Raw genomic sequence first — 17398 nt, forward strand, 5'->3', positions numbered from 1 at the left:
TTACAGAGGAGGTCTAGGGCCAAAATTATTGCTCTCGCTCTAACGTTCGCGGCGATACCTCACATGTGTGGTTTGAACACTGTTTTCATATGTGGGCGGGACTTACGTATGCGTTCGCTTCTGCGTGCGAGCTCACGGGGACAGGGGCGCTTTAAAAATTTTTTTTTTTTTTTTTATTGTTAATTTTACTTAAAAATTTTTATTTTTACACTTTAAAAAATTTTCTTTTTTTTTGATCACTTTTATTCCTATTACAAGGAATGTAAACATCCCTTGTAATAGGAATATGACACGATCAGTCCTCTTTACAGTGAGATATGGGGTCAATAAGACCCCACATCTCACCTCTAGGCTGGGAAGCCTAAAATCAAAAAAAAAAATAAAACGATCGCCGCTTCACAGCTGAAGCGGCGCCGTTTTTTTGAATGCAGAGGCCGGGCGTGACGTCATAACATCGCGCCCGGCCTCCGAACAATCATAGAGACTCCGGCGACCATCTGGTCCGCCGGAAATCTCTATGGTGAACATCCGGCACCGGCGGATCCGCTATCCGACTCACCGATCGCTGAGGTGAGTCGGTAGTAGCACCGGAGGGCGGCGGGAGGGGGGGGACGTCCCCTCCCGCCGCCCGTAAGAACGATCAAGCGGCGGAACAGCCGCTATGATCGTTCTTATGGTGTACGGAATCGCCGGCTGAAAATGCCGGTATCTGAATGATGTCTGTAGCCTCAGACATCATTCAGATATAAGCCCCGAAAGTCGAGGACGTCATATGACGTCCTCCGGATGTCAAGCGGTTAAAATAGAAGATATATTTATGTGTGTCATTTCATCACGTACCCCAAAAATAAGAGGGTTATTTCTCATTGCAGGACAGTGGGTGGAGCCACACAAATCAGTACTTTACACCCTATTGGCCAGATAAACATTCAGAACCACTGGTGTATAGTCCAAAGTTATTTTATTTATTTATTTATTTCAGGTACTTATATAGCGCCATCAATTTACGCAGCGCTTTACATATACATTGTACATTCACATCAGTCCCTACCCTCAAGGAGCTTACAATCTAAGGTCCCTAACTCACATTCATACATACTAGGGACAATTTAGACAGGATCCAATTAACCTACCAGCATGTCTTTGGAGTGTGGGAGGAAACCGGAGTACCCGGAGAAAACCCACGCAGGCACAGGGAGAACATGCAAACTCCAGGCAGGTAGTGTCGTGGTTGGGATTCGAACCAGCGACCCTTTTTACTACTAGGCGAAAGTGCTACCCACTACACCACTGTGCCGCCCACCCCCGGCATCCTGTGTGACCGAGGACCAGGAAACGTCGGCATCCACCGGCGCAACCCGCTCCACTGCACCTACGTTCTGTCTTGGATGAACTCCCTCCCGGATGGCTGTTCCCTCATGTCTGATATGCCTGTTTAAAACTTACTCTTGTAAGTACATATGCATCGTTTGCTTATTAAATTGTACAACTTATTGCACTTAGAGTGGCGCCTTGTGCTTCTTTTACCAGCCTTTCCAGAGTGCTGCTTCTCATCTCCACTGGGCTGCCTTCAAGTGCCACACTACAGACTTTATGGACTTTGTACAGTCACCTATTTGCAATCATTTTTTCCATTAGTCCCTGTACTTCAAGGTGTGTAATAGTCAAGTGGATCCCCACCAAGGTAGATGCAAGTGCCAACTTTTTCTTTCATAGATACAATTTACTGTATTATACCCCAGTGGTATACTTTTTGCCTATGGACTGCAATCAGAAAGCACCACTCTTGCTAGTTTAGTATTGTTGGTACACAGGTAGTAAAAAGAGAGTTCGCTCTACTAACTGTGCAATGTTGGTACAGCTATATCCCGTTCTCTCCCTCAACCCCCCCGCCGAACACATTGGCTGGCAGTGCTGATCGGATGTCAGTAGGCTTCTGGTTTTCCAGCATCCCCATTTGACAGAAGTCAGATGTTAATGGACAGCCTGCTGTACACACTGGCTGAATGTTGGCTGGTCTCTGTTGTACCGGTCGATATTCGGCCTGTGTGCCCTTAAGACTTATCTAGGATTGGCCTTTGCTGATCAAGACAGCTTATTTGACAACAGATTTGACCATTATGACAGCCAAACCTCCATATTAGGTAGGCAACCATGTGATGATGTTCAGCAGCCACACATCTTCAGTCTTTACTATATACCGTATTTATCGGCGTATAACACGCGCCCCAAGTTTAGGAGGGAATTTTAAGGAAAAAAAACTTACATTTAAATGCCCATCAATGCAGCCTCATCAGTGTTCATCTGCAGCCTTTCCCCAGTGTCCAGTGCAGCCTTGTCAGTGCAGCCTTGTCCCCAGTGCAGCCTTGTCCCCAGTGCAGCCTTGTCCCCAGTGCAGCCTTGTCCCCAGTGCAGCCTTGTCCCCAGTGCAGCCTTGTCCCCAGTGCAGCTTTGCCCCAGTGCAGCCTTGTCCCCAGTGCAGCTTTGCCCCAGTGCAGCCTTGTCCCCAGTGCAGCCCCAGTGGTCCGTGCAGCCTTGTCGCCGCCGACATACAAACGTTTAGTTTGTATTTTTAAACATGGCGCCGCGGAGTTCGGAGGGACTCGGGGGCGCTCGTTCAGCTGAACGAGCGCCGCCGAGGACACAGTGACTGGGCGGAGCCGAGATACACATAGCCGAGGGTTCTCGGCTATTCTCGGCGCCGTTCACAGTCACGCCCAGTCCCTATGATGGACATAACAGAGGTCCAATGGCGGGACTGGGCGTGACTGTGAACGGCGCCGAGAAAAGCCGAGAACCCTCGGCTATGTGTATCTCGGCTCCGCCCAGTCACTGTGTCCTCGGCGGCGCTCGTTCAGCTGAACGAGCGCCCCCGAGTCCCTCCGAACTCCGCGGCGCCATGTTTTAAAAATACAAGCTATGTGAATATCGGCGGCGATCGATCCGACAGATCACAAAATAGCGGGGATCGGCGTATAACACGCACCCACAATTTTCCCCTTATTTTAAGGGGAAAAAAGTGCGTGTTATACGCCGATAAATACGGTAAGTGGATAACTAATGAGAAAGATGGCAGTTATTATATTTTATTAATAAACTTATAAAGCCACTTATTCCAAACTGCATACAGCTGTGTAAGGCTGTTTGGCCATCATCAATGCAGTGTATGGAAACCATGACTTCTAGGTAGTAGGCTAAACACTATACGCCATCTGTTCTACATGTGCATCTGACCAATAGGGTATAAAGTAATGATTTGTATGACTGCGCCCACTTTCCTGAAACGAGAAACAATCTTATTTTAGGGGTATGTGGTGGAAGGAAACGTGCAAACCAGCTAGTACTGGTTTGGACCCCATTTTGCCTTCAGAACTGCCTTAATTTTTTTGTGGCATAGATTCAACAAGGTGTTGGAAACATTCCTCAAAGATTTTGGTCAATATTGACATGATAGCATCACGCAGCTGCTGCAGATTTGTCGGCTACTCATCCATGGTGCAAATCTCCCGTTCCGCCACATTCCAAAGGTGCTCTATTGGATTGAGATCTGGTGAATGTGGAGGCCATTGGCGTACAGTGAACTCTTTGTCATGTTCAAGAAACCAGTTTGGGATGATTTTAGCTTTGTGACATGGTGCATTATCCTACTGGAAGTAGCCATTAGAAGATGGGTAAACTGTAGTCATAAAGGGATGGACATGGTCAGCAACAATACTCAGGTAGGCCGTGACATTTAAACGATACTCAGTTGGTATGAAGGGTCCCAAAGTTTGGCAAGAATATATCCCCCGCACCATTACACCACCACCTCCACCACCAGCCTAAACCGTTGATACAAGGCAGGATGGATCCATGCTTTCATGTTATTTACGCCAAATTCTGACCCTACATCTGAATCCCGCAGCTGAGATCGAGACTCATCAGACCAGGCAGTGTTTTTCTAAATCTCTATTGTCCAATTTTGGTGAATCTGTGCAAATTGTAGCCTTAGTTTTCTGTTCTTTGCTGACAGGAGTGGCACCTGGTGGTCTTCTGCTGCTGTAGCCCATCTTCTTCAAGGTTCAATGTTTTGTGCATTCAGAGATGGTATTCTGCATAGCTTGGTTGTAATGAGTGGTTATTTGAGTTACTGTTGCCTTTCTATCATCTCAAACTAGTCTGCTCATTCTCCTCTGCCCTTTGACATCAACAAGTAATTTTCATCCACACAACTGCTGCTCACTGGATAATTTGTCTTTTTTGGACCATTCCCTGTAAACCCTAGAGATGGTTGTTTGTGAAAATCCTAGTAGATTAGCAGTTTTTGAAATACTCATACCAGCCCGTCTTGCACCAGCAACCATGCCATGCTCAATGTCACCAAAATCTCCTTTTTTCTCTCATTCTTATGCTTGGTTTGATCTTCAGCAAATCATCTTCACCACGTCTAGATGCCTAAATGCATTGAGTTGCTGCTATGTGATTGGCTGATTAGCAATTTGTGTTACCAAGCAATTAAACAGGTGTACCTAATAAATTAATAAAGTGGCCGGGGAGTGTTTGTATATGTGTGTGTGTGTGTATATATATATATATATATATAAAATATACAGTATCTCACAAAAGTGAGTACACCTCTCACATTTTTGTAAATGTTTTATTATATCTTTTCATGTAACACTGAAGAAATGACACTTTGCTACAATGTAAAGTAGTGAGTGTACAGCTTGTATAACAGTGTAAATTCGCTGTCCCCCCAAAATAATGCAACACACAGCCATTAATGTCTAAACCGCTGGCAACAAAAGTGAGTACACCCCTAAGTGAAAATGTCCAAATTGGGCCGAAATTAGCCGTTTTCCCTCCTGTCAAGTGACTCGTTAGTGTTACAGGGTCTCAACTGTGAACGAAGAGCAGGTGTGTTACATTTGGTGTTATCGCTCTCACTCTCTCATACTGGTCACTGGAAGTTCAACATGTCACCTCATGGCAAAGAACTCTCTGAGGATCTGAAAAAAAATAATTGTTGCTCTACAGATAGATGGCCTAGGCTATAAGAAGATTGCCAAGACCCTGAAACTGAGCTGCAGCACATTGGCCAAGACCATACAGCAGTTTAACAGGACAGGTTCTGCTGCAGGCATTGCTGCAGAGGCTGAAGGGGTGGGGGTCAGCCTGTCAGTACTCAGACCATACGCTGCACACTGCATCAAATTGGTCTGCTTGGCTGTCGTCCCAGAAGGAATCCTCTTCTAAAGATGATGCAAAAGAAAGGCCACAAACAGTTTGCTGAAGACAAGCAGACTAAGGACATGGATTACTGGAACCATGTCTGATGAGACCAAGATAAACTTATTTGGTTCAGATGGTGTCAAGTGTGTGGCAACAACCATGCGAGGAGTACAAAGACAAGTGTGTCTTGCCTACAGTCAAGAATGGTGGTTTGAGTGTCATGGTCTGGGGCTGCATGAGTGCTGCCAGCACTGGGGAGCTACAGTTCATTGAGGGAACCATGAATGCCAACATGTACTGTGACATACTGAAGCAGAGCATGATCCCCTCACTTCGGAGACTGGGCCGCAGGGCAGTATTCCAACATAATGACCCCAATCACACCTCCAAGATGACCACTGCCTTGCTAAAGAAGCTGAGGGTAAAGGTGATGGACTGGCCAAGCATGTCTCCAGACCTAAAACCTATTAAGCATCTGTGGGGGGCATCCTCAAACGGAAGGTGGAAGAGTGCAAAGTCTCTAATATCCACCAGCTCTGTGATGTTGTCATGGAGGAGTGGAAGAGGACTCCAGTGGTAACCTGTGAACTTCATGCCCAAGAAGGTTAAGGCAGTGCTGGAAAATAATGGTGGCCACACAAAATATTGACACTTTGGGCCCAATTTGGACATTTTCACTTAGGGGTGTACTCACTTTTGTTGCCAGTGGTTTAGACATTAATGGCTGTGTGTTGCATTATTTTGAGGGGACAACAAATATACACTGTTATACAAGCTGTACACTCACTACTTTACATTGTAGTAAAGTGTCATTTCTTCAGTGTTGTCACATGAAAAGATAGAAGAAAATATTCACAAAAATGTGAGGGGTGTACTCACTTTTGAGAGATTTATTATATAAACACAGTATTTTTTTTTTAACTGTAAGCCACTGTTTTTAAAATTGAATACAAAATTGACAGGCATACTAAGCCAAGTCTTTATTTAGCACTTGTAGAATTTTTTTTTAAACACCAGTCTCACAGGAAACTGGTTGAGTTCTGCAGACATTTTAGGTTGCTCCAGGCAAAAAACGATACTCTGTTATTTGTTTACAGTCCTGGAAGTTGAATATTTGAAGTTAAGCTGTCCCTTTGGTGTAAAGAAATGTGTTAATATATTCCCACTCTAGCTATGGATCATGGGGTGTTAAAAGCTTGGCACAGCATGGGGAAAATTAATTCATTTAATGGGTACAAATATACATTTTTTTTTCCTTTTATTGAGTGAGGTCAATGATGATGTTTTTACATAGAATCCCACACTGCGTAAAAACACACCAGGTATGTTTTATAAGTAAAAGGTAAACCAACCTGTTTCTGTATCAAGATATCTTTGCATAGGTCTTAAATCCAACAATCTTGTGACGATCAGTCCTTGTAATGTATGTAAATAAATGTATCTGAAAACCTGTGCTGGCATCATTAGCAAAATGGAGAGAGAGAGTTTTTCATCTGCTGTTCTTTTTATGACAGTGGGTAAGAATGGATATAACTTGACTTGTCTCTGTCTTCCAAAAAAAATATATTCTGATAATTACTTAGGCATTTGGAAGATTTTATATTTGCAGATACTCTATACATTGAATTTTATAGGCTCAATAAAATTGTTGCGAGACCATTCGGATATTGGGTACCAGAAATCATGGCAGACCACCATTTTGACCATCATCAGGTATCAAGTCCCTTAGCGGTATAGGTCACATTATGAAACCTCTCATATTTAACCTATGGAGAGGAGCTCAACATCTGTGAGGTTGTCTTATGAATAAAAATAAATGCAACTGGTTTTAATGGCTGTGGCAAATAAAAAGTGTTCAATACCAGTTCTGTCTTAACTGGTAGCTTTGCCAAAAGCAACCAGTCCACTTCAATCTTTATTTTCCCCATATAGCTTAGAAAATGAAAAATGAATAGCTTAGCTGATTGGTAGCACTCCTTTTCAGACAAAGTTAGGGCAAAGTTTGTCTCAAACACATTTTTTTATTTATTCCCGGTTTGTGTGACAAAAAAAGTGACATTTTCCAGACAAGCTACTTACAAATAACTTATTTGAGGATTGGAAAGAAATTAATTGATTAAAGGGTGGGAGAGCAGACTTCACTAAGCATCAAATATCTTGAAGAGAATGGAAAATGAATGCGTTAATCTATCTGGTATTTGTATTGACCGGAGCTTTTTATATTCATTGACTCCAGAACAACATACTCAGAGGAGCTGGGAACGTTTAGATTTTTATGTGTATTGAGAGAAAGGAAAACTTCAAACAAGCTCAATAGCTCTGGTGAAGCAGCCCCCCGCAAGGCTTTCCTTGATGGACATCCAACAGCAGCTCAACCTATAGAAATACAGAAAGGAGTGCCAGACCAAAACCGGATAAGAGGATCCAAGATTATTTTAATTGTTGATAAAAAAAAGTAATAAAATACATGTGTGTGTGTGTGTGTGTATATATATATATATATATATATATATATATATATACAGTGTGGACAGAAAGTAAACCCCTTAAATGTTTCACTCTTTGTTATATTGCGGCCATTTGCTAAAATCATTTAAGTTCATTTTTTTTTTCCTCATTAATGTACACACAGCATCCCATATTGACAGAAAAACACAGAATTGTTGACATTTTTGCAGATTTATTAAAGAAAAACTGAAATATCACATGGTCCTAAGTATTCAGACCCTTTGCTGTGACACTCATATATTTAACTCAGGTGCTGTCCATTTCTTCTGTTCATCCTTGAGATGGTTCTACACCTTCATTTGAATCCAGCTGTGTTTGATTATACTGATTGGACTTGATTAGGTAAGCCACACACCTGTCTATATAAGACCTTACAGCTCACAGTGCATGTCAGAGCAAATGAGAATCATGAGGTCAAAGCAACTGCCTGAAGAGTTCAGAGACAGAATTGTGGCAAGGCACAGATCTGGCCAAGGTTACAAAAAATTCTGCTGCACTTAGGGTTCCTAAGAGCACAGTGGCCTCCATAATCCTTAAATGGAAGACGTTTGGGAAGACCAGAGCCCTTCCTAGAGCTGGCCGTTCGGCCAAACTGAGCTATTGGGGAAGAAGAGCCTTGTGAGCGAGTTAAAGAACCCAAAGATCACTGTGGCTGAGCTCCAGAGATGCAGGCGGGAGATGGGAGAAAGCTGTAGACAGTCGACCATCACTGCAGCCCTCCACCAGTCGGGGCTTTATGGCAGAGTGGCCCGACGGAAGCCTCTTCTCAGTGCAAGACACATGAAAACCCGCATAGAGTTTGCTAAAAAAACACCTGAAGGACTCCAAGATAGTGAGAAATAGGATTCTCTGGTCTGATGAGACCAAGATAGAACTTTTTGGCCTTAATTCTAAGCGGTATGTGTCATCACCTGTCCAATACAGTCCCAACAGTGAAGCATGGTGGTGGCAGCATCATGCTGTGGGCATGTTTTTCAGCTGCAGGGACAGGACGACTGGTTGCAATCGAGGGAAAGATGAATGCGACCGAGTACAGGGATATCCTGGACGAAAACCTTCTCCAGAGTGCTCAGGACCTCAGATTGGGCCGAAGGTTTACCTTCCAACAAGACAATGACTCTAAGCACACAGCTAAAATAACGAAGGAGTGGCTTCACAACAACTCCGTGACTGTTCTTGAATGACCCAGCCAGAGGCCTGACTTAAACCCAATTGATCATCTCTGGAGAGACCTACAAATGGCTGTCCACCAGCGTTTACCATCCAACCTGACAGAACTGGAGAGGATTTGCAAGGAGGAATGGCAGAGGATCCCCAAATCCAGGTGTGAAAAACTTGTATCTTTCCCAAAAAGACTCATGGCTGTATTAGATCAAAAGGGTGCTTCTACTAATTACTTAGGACCATGTGATATTTCAGTTTTTCTTTTTTAATAAATTTGCAAAAATGTCAACAGTTCTGTGTTTTTCTGTCAATATGGGGTGCTGTGTGTACATTAATGAGGAAAAAAATGAACTTAAATGATTTTAGCAAAAGGCTGCAATATAACAAAGAGTGCAAAATTTAAGGGGGTCTGAATACTTTCCTTCTCCACTGTGTATGTGTGTGTGTGTGTGTGTAATTATTTTATGCTTTTTTTTTTTTTTTTTTTTTTTACCAACATTTAAAATGATCTTGGACTCTTTTAATCGGTTTTGGTCTGGCTCGCTCTTCTGTATTTTTTATACTTTTTATATTCAAGGCTCGGAGAACTGAAAGGAGTCCAATCTACTTGTTCTTGTATAAAAATTATGGGGTGTATGTATAAAAATAAAATTGCAGAGCTACTTGTCCTGTGAAAGTACATGTACATTTGTTCTGTTTAAATACCGGCACTTACCTGTCCAGGGATCCAGTGATGTTGGCACCCCAGCCGATTTTTCTGATCAGCTCTCGGGTGCTGTTGCCACCATTCGTGGTAAGGGAAAACCGGCAGTGAAGATTTTCAGCTTCACAGCCGGTTTCTTACTGCGCATTCGCTTTCTAACTGGCCCGGTAGTGGAGTAAGGAGGAGGGGGGCCGAGGTCCCTGCGGCGAGGTCTTCCGGAAGTGGGGGATAGGTACCTGTCAAGAACAGGTACCCACTCCCTCCCAAAAGGTGCTTAATGTGAGGGGGGAGGAAGCGAACAAGCAGGGCTTACCCTTTTGGGTGGAGCTCTGCTTTAATGTATTTTCTATGATTCTTTGATCTATTCTAGTGACCAAAATGTAATTTCTTGATTCATGCTAGTCTTTTGAATGAAGAACTTCCAACCTAGAGAGAAAATAGCCTAGTAACATTTGATTTTGCCAGCATTTACCCTGAATGAATGTACATGCAGGTTGAAGTACACCCCTGTATGTATAGAAATGATGTGTGTTTATGACAGAAATATGATTGAGTTACTAGCCTTTTAAAAAAAAGTACTTTTCCCATCTGTAATATAAGGCCCCATGCACACTGTTTGCCTAGCACATCTAAATACTTTTCTGCTGGTAGGGAAAATGTGCCTAAGCTGCATTTTTGCAAATACTTTTCAATGCGTCAAGCGCTTTGGGTATTTATTCATTTCTTTGGCCAGAATATTAATTGACTCTGGCCACTAAAATGAATTAACGTCAAGCACTAAAAGAGCCTAGTGCTTAGGCACATTTTGCACTTTTTCTGTCAAAACACTCTCTTCCTTGAACGTGCAAGTAATGTTTTTATTTTTTTTTTATTTGTATTTTTTTGCCTCTAAATGCTCCTGCCTCAAAACCTCTGCTAATGCCTCTATGTGCATGGGCACATAGGTGTTGATTTACTAAAACTGAAGAGTGCAAAATCTGGTGAAGCTGTGCATGGTAGCCAATCAACTTCTAACTTCAGCTTGTTCAATTAGACTTTGACAATAAAACCTAGAATCTGATTGGTTTCTATGCAGCGCTGTACCAGATTTTGCACTCTCCAGTCTTAGTAAATCTAACCCTTGGACTAACATAGAGGGGCAGAAAAAAAAAAAAAAAAAACATCAAACGTCCATGAAACGGACATTTTTTGAGCTGCAGTTTTCATGAGACCTAAGTGTTCGTAATCCATTAATGCAGTGGCCTAAATAATATGTAACCCGAACCGTTCAAGAAAGAAACTCCCTGTAGAAGTTGTCAGTCACATTGTCAACATCTCTTTTGTATCCTAGTGTCTATGTATACAGGTGTTATAATTAAGTGAGAGATAACAGTTTGTAAATTGGGGCATAAAAAGAAAAATATGTCATCATTTTTAGATTTTGTTCCTGCAGTACATTTTGACATTATCAGTTTTAAATATCTGTCAACACAGGGCATTTAGCTACTTTTGCGGTTTTTATCTTTCCATATCTAAAATGTATGTCAGAAAGATATTAATCTTAAAGGATTAGTGCTGTAACCGTCTGGTGCAGCCTAAAATATATTGAATATAAAAATCCCATATTGTGGCAGTTTAGTAGACAGTGATGGTATTTTATAAAAAATAAATGTGGTACCATGCAGCTTTGTGTATCTATTTATTCAATAGGCATTAAGTATAGCTCGCTCAGAAATATGCCCAAAGCAGCTTGCATCAACTTCCATATTGCTTTTCTTTCCATAGAATACTGACACACCATTTCTCCAGAGTTTATAGCAATGTTGTTTTTTCTTTTCCTATGCTTATTGGTAGAGGCTCAGCTCTTTATAGCAGTAACCTGGCTCACATTAAATACTAATAATTTCACCAACGAGGTTTCAAATAGAACTGCAAATATCCACTGCTAGTGGCCCTTGAGGGCTGGGGTTGATCAATACAGCTGTAGTGTGAATTGCAATATAACTAGAATGTTTGCATCATACATAACTCAAGAGGATGCAGACTAGGCAAACCACATCTGGGTCCGAGGTCAAGAGGTCCAGTACTAACTGGTTGTTTCTCTTTTTCTCATGTGTGTGCGCACTCATTATATTCTGTACAGAAATGAGCAGTATTCTTTTCATTACTTACTAGAACATCATGCAGTCTGTTTTTTGAGGCATAGTTGAAATTTATGTATTAAATATAAGGAACCATATTTTAAATTCCACTCCAGCCCTATTTTGGCTTTATACTTCTAATGCATAAATATTTTTAGCATTTTAACCAGATATGGCAAATACATAAAAGATGATATTTTAAGAAATACGCTATAATGTTTTAAAAGAATAAATAGTGTTTTTGCACCACCCTGCCATAACAATAGTCAATATGCCATAGTAAAGGGTAGTAAACTGCACTGTGTGCATTCCTTTAAAGACCATAATGAGTTTATGGTAAGGCTGCCCCTTTTCTAGGAAAAAATAACAACCTTGTGATCCTTTTACTTTTGGTAATGTTTTGGCAACAAGTCACATTTTTACTGGCCAAGTTGCAGGCTTAATCTGTTGGCAAACATATTTTCAATTGTGATCCAAAAGGCATTGTGAGCTAAGAATACATTGTAAATGGAATGTTCAGATTAATGATTACTCGTGAATATTTGTGTATGTTTGGATTGTGGCGGTTTTATGTATACCCCTATAAACACGAATGCAATTTGCTGGTATGTGTACTGTATGTGATTATTCCACTTTAGTAGAATAATTTCTGAAATTTAAAAAGATACATTTTAAAGATTGTGCTAAATTTTAATTTTGACATTTATTTATTATCCCACTTATTTTATTAAAAAAGGTTACTTGTGTTTTTACATTAGTGAACAGCTTAGTGATTGGCACCCAAAACCAAACTGGAATTTTATTTGCCTTGCATTTTCTGCCATTAAATCATAGATTGAAGTAAATGGTGTTTTGTGGACTGTTCAATACGTTTTTGTGAAATGACTGAATAAAATACTTGCAAAATAGTATCGGAATTTTATTTTAATCAAACTGTTGGCTGGAAAAATATTTCTTCTCTAGCATCTGACGTTCTTGGTAGGATGCATTTTCTTGTGTTTTCTCTCTCTAGTTTTGCATTCAGTTTAAAATTATTATTTTTTTATTAGTAAATGACTAATGCCCAAACTGTCTGTGTTTTAGGGTGCCGCTGAAAGTAGAGCAGGCAAATAATGCCCGTGATGCTCTGGCAAAGGCAGTGTACAGCCGACTTTTTGATCACGTGGTTAACCGGGTAAACCAATGCTTTCCATTTGAGAGGTCCTCTTTCTTCATTGGAGTTTTAGATATTGCTGGTTTTGGTGAGTAAGCAACATATTTATTTTATTTGTGGTTTATATGGACTTTGTAAATGGCTGCTAAGCATGATATTTAAATAATCAGGATTAGTAACTGTAAATAGCTTTAACAGATTTTTTATTTCCCATATATCTTTAGCAGTGTATCTTCTGCTCAATGACCATTTTCTTTGAATGCTATTTACAGTGCTAATTTAGGAGACTAATGTGTGTGCTTTTTTTTTTTTTTGCAAATGTTAGATTTTGATCCTCCTGAGGGTGGTTGCCATAGCACTTAGTTCAGTGCATGCTGTTAGCCGCTTTTATAGGTTCAGAACTGTGGTCTTCCTGTGGCAGAGACCTATTCCTGAAAACCCTTGCGGGGGTTTACCCTTTGTGAAGGGCGAAGCCAGGGAGGGGTTTCATTTGCTGTTACTCTTGCCTACTAGATCTCCTGTGGTGAGTACATGGGGCAGAAGCCTATTAATCCATTAGCCCAGGGTGCCCCTTTTTCTTTAGATCCTCTTTGGTGTGTGTAGCAGCTATTTTTTGCTCTTCCAAAATGCTTTACCCATCAAAATCCTTCTGAGGAAAATTTCCTGAATAACTGGGTTCTTACTGTGGAAGATACTGACATTACTTGTCTTAACAAGACCCTTACAGACCACTTGGAGAATAATTGTGTTCATTGACCCAGTTGGAAAGAGGCACTCTTTAAAGCTCCCTTTTATCTTGGTGGACCGTGTCATGTCATGCTCTGCCATTGCTTCTATGACAGTCTTTCAGACCATTGCTGTCAAGACTAAGTGCATAATCCCAAAATCCTTACTCCATCCTTACGCATGCCCTTGTCCACAGTCAGTTAGACCCTGTTACCTATGGTCTTACACTACTGCTCGAATGGCCTGGTAGATGCACTTCATCAAACCTCCAGGATAAATTGTCTTTCCATTCACACTTGCAGGATTCTTTGGCTTAAATGCTGGTCAGCTTAACTCCCATGGATGATACACCTTTCTAAAAGTGGGGGGATGTCTTATGGACTTCTGGTCCCAGAAAATCTGACGCCTGGCTCCAGAGTGTAATTTTCAGAGGCTACAAAATAGAGTTTTGCACTCTGCATCATTTCTGCTTAAGGCTGTCAGTTTTCTTCTTCCCTGTCACTGTAGGCAGATCTGCCTGTTGCTGTTCTGCAGCTCTTTTCTTCTTCCTTTTTTTTTTTTTTTTCATATAATCTTTATTTAGGTTACATTTTGACATTACAACCAAGGGTGCACACAAAAAAAATTTCATGGTCCCAATGAGAACAATAGTAAGAACAGAAAGACATAGCAACGTCTTGGGAGAGAGCAGGGAGATCCCAATCACAGAATCAAAAGATGATGCATGTATATGACTCAAAGAACATTTATAACATGTGAAATCTTGAGATACCATGAATTGTCAGGAATTGGGTAACCGCTCAGGTAATCCTAACAAAATGAAAACAAGAGTGTACCAAAGGTACTAAAGAGTTCTCACCAGGTTCATTGGCTGATTAGACGCACCCAATTTAGAGCTATTAACCGTTGGATTGTTGGTTTGTTTGGACAAGTCTCTTAAAAGAGGGATGTGATAAGGCTAATAAAGCAGTGTCTAGGCTAGATGAAACAGGGATAGTGTTATGTACGTGGTCTTTCCAGACTGCCCAGGTAAGTTCAAATCGTTCTCGGGTGTTTTTACAAGTTACGAGCCAGTCTTCTGCCTCCACGATCTCCTTCGCCTTCTCAACCCAGTCAATCTCACTTGGAATGTGCAGGCTTTTCTAGTGTACTGGTATGAGGCTTTTAGCGGCATTGAGGAGGAGGGGGAGAGCACTGCCTTTGTAGCGATAAATATGCATGGGGGGATGTGGAGCAGAAAGTGTTTTGGCGAGGCTTGGAGATCTATACCCAGGCCATCTGATATGTGCTTGCTAACCATGGTGCAGCTCTTCTCTTAATGGTCATTACTCCTGAACCACTAGAAGAACACTTTCAAGGTTTCCGATCAAACCTTTTTACTGTTCCCAAACCCAACAGAGAAATCTATACTTTTTCCTTCGGTTCAAAAATTCAGCATGGTAAAGGCCAGGTCAGTCAAAGCTGCCCAGTTTCTGGGAGATGTTCTGCCATCTATAGATATCAGGATGCTTACATCCATCTCAATTTGTCATCATTGTAGAGATTTGGATGTTCCTTCAGCACTTGACTCCTCTTTTGAGAGGACACTTGACAAGAATCAAGTGGGACAACAACACAGCTGTGGCCTACATTGCTTATCAAGGAGGCAGCAAAAGTCACAATGCTCAAATGAAAGCAGACTTAATCTTCTCTTGGGCAGAAATTCACATCTCAACCCTGTCCACTGTCCACATCCCTGGAGTGGAAAACTGTCAGGCGCACTTTCACAGTCATCAGCGTCTGTATTGCGGGGAGTTTTCTTTCCATCCAGAGGTATTTTATGCCCTTTGGCAATGGTGAGGAGCACCAAATGGGGATTTTTTGGCATCCAGATTCAACAACCAACTGGACAGGTGTGTCCAGTGCATGGAACCCTTGGGCATTTGCAGTGAATTCTCTGGTGGCATAGTGGGATCAGTTCAGCCTGATCTATGACTTTGCACCCCTTTAAATTCTCCCTTGCCCACTTGGCAGAATCGAGATAGATGGCATTCTGGTCATTCTTGCACTCAGTTGGCCCAGAAGGATGTGGTATTCAGACATACTTGGGCTCCTGGCAGAAACTTCCTGGACCATTCCAGGTTATCCACATCTCTGCTCCAAAAGGGCCAGTGTTCCATCCTGCTTTGTGGTCACTGGCTTTAACATCATGGCTGTTAAAACCATGGTCCTGAGGGACAGGAGCCTTTTGGATTCAGTCATCCCTACCCTCCTAAAAACTAGGACCTCAACTTCTCCTAAAGTCTATATCACACATGGAGTACCTGCTTTGCTTGGTGCAAGTCGAGGAACTTTCATCAATGAAAGTACTCTGTGGATGTATTCTATCTTTCCTCCAGTCTAGTTTAGATCAGCATCTGGCTTTGAGTACCATCAAAGAACAATCTTGACCTTGGCTGGTCTGTTTTGGAAACCTTTGGCCTTTGTTCGGGGCCTTACTCATATTTCTTCCCCTGTGCACTCCCCTTTGTCCCCTTGGGAATTCAGTCTAGTTCTCTTAGCAATGCAGAACCTGACCTTTTGAACTTCTTTGGGATATTCTCTTGTCTGACTATATTTTGTAAGGTGGTATTTCTTGTTGCTATCACCTCTGTGCATTGTGTCACTTAGTTGCCTCATCCTATAAGGAGCCTTTCTTAGTGTTGCACAGGGACCAAGTTGTCTTGAGGCCCTAAGGCCTCCTTCCCGAAAGTGGTACCTTAACCAGGACTACAAAACTCAGGAATTCCTAAGCGATTTCTGTACCTAGTCTGGACCAGGTACATGCTGTGAGAGTTTACCTCAGTTTACCTCTCAGTTACTGCATCCCTTATGCAGTTGAATTCCTTTAGGCAGTTAGATTCCCTGTTTGTGCTCCCTGAGGGTTCCCCCAGGGGTATCCCTGCCTCTCGCTCCAATGTTGCTATGTGGAGCCGACAACCTTTGATTAGTAATTATAATCTGAAAGATAAGTAGATAGATCTGTGAGTCATGGCCTTTTCAGCATCAGGCATCTGTGTTTCAGATTTTGCAAAGCTTCCACCTGGGCTTCTGTCTGCATGTAAAAGTTCTGCCAGGTGGATGCTCGGGCTTCCTTTGATGCCAGTTTTCGAGTGTAAGGTGCTGCAAAATTGAGTCTGTCAAGCTTTTTTGAGCAGTTTATATTTTTGTGGGTCTGTTAGCAGTGTTTGCTGTATTACCCACCCCTCAATTGCACTGCTTTTTGGATATCCCAGTCATAATGATTAAAAAGCCTGTGTCCTGCACTGGATGACACGGGAAATAGGATTTTTGGCTTATCAGTAAAATCTGTTTCCTGGAGACCATTCAAGACATTGATCCCTCCCTTCTTTTCACTGATCTCCTGATTTTTTGCAATAAAATTGAAACTAGCGGGGAGTGGGGAGGATTTTATAGGGGGGTGTCGCTACATCCTTCCTTTTTGCCAATTTCTAATCACCTAAAGGTAGCTGCATTTGAACCATGTCGTAACGTTCAAAGGGCCTGTGTCCTGTACTGTACTCCAGGTAACTTGCTACCTCAGAAATTCTATTTTTGTTGAAATTACAATATGTGACATTTCAAGCATCCCAAATAACATTTTGTTTGTGTTATTGGTACTATGTTATAATATATTTTTAGTCAGTAATACATTTCAGGGGCAATAGTCAGTTCTCTTCATTCTTTGCTTCCTGCATAGTAAGGTTGACCTCGTCAAATCACAAGTAAGTGAGAATCCCGACTTGCTTTGTCTGCCAAAACGATTGTCCTTTTGGTCTGCTGATGAGTAGATTT

At 41.8% G+C, this 17398-nt stretch overlaps 1 protein-coding gene across 5 annotated transcripts in view; it reads left to right on the forward strand.

Annotated features, from left to right (window-relative positions):
- Window positions 1-17398, forward strand: part of MYO6 (myosin VI) — a 402734-nt gene that overhangs the window by 242154 nt on the left and 143182 nt on the right. For all 5 annotated transcript variants that reach the window (XM_073626829.1, XM_073626830.1, XM_073626831.1 and 2 more), the window contains exon 13: window positions 12790-12947. In XM_073626829.1, coding sequence (XP_073482930.1) covers window positions 12790-12947 — 158 coding nt within the window. The remainder of the gene's footprint in view (window positions 1-12789; window positions 12948-17398) is intronic.

The sequence above is a fragment of the Aquarana catesbeiana genome, linkage group LG04, assembly GCF_042186555.1.
Source record: "Aquarana catesbeiana isolate 2022-GZ linkage group LG04, ASM4218655v1, whole genome shotgun sequence".
NCBI lineage: Eukaryota > Metazoa > Chordata > Amphibia > Anura > Ranidae > Aquarana > Aquarana catesbeiana.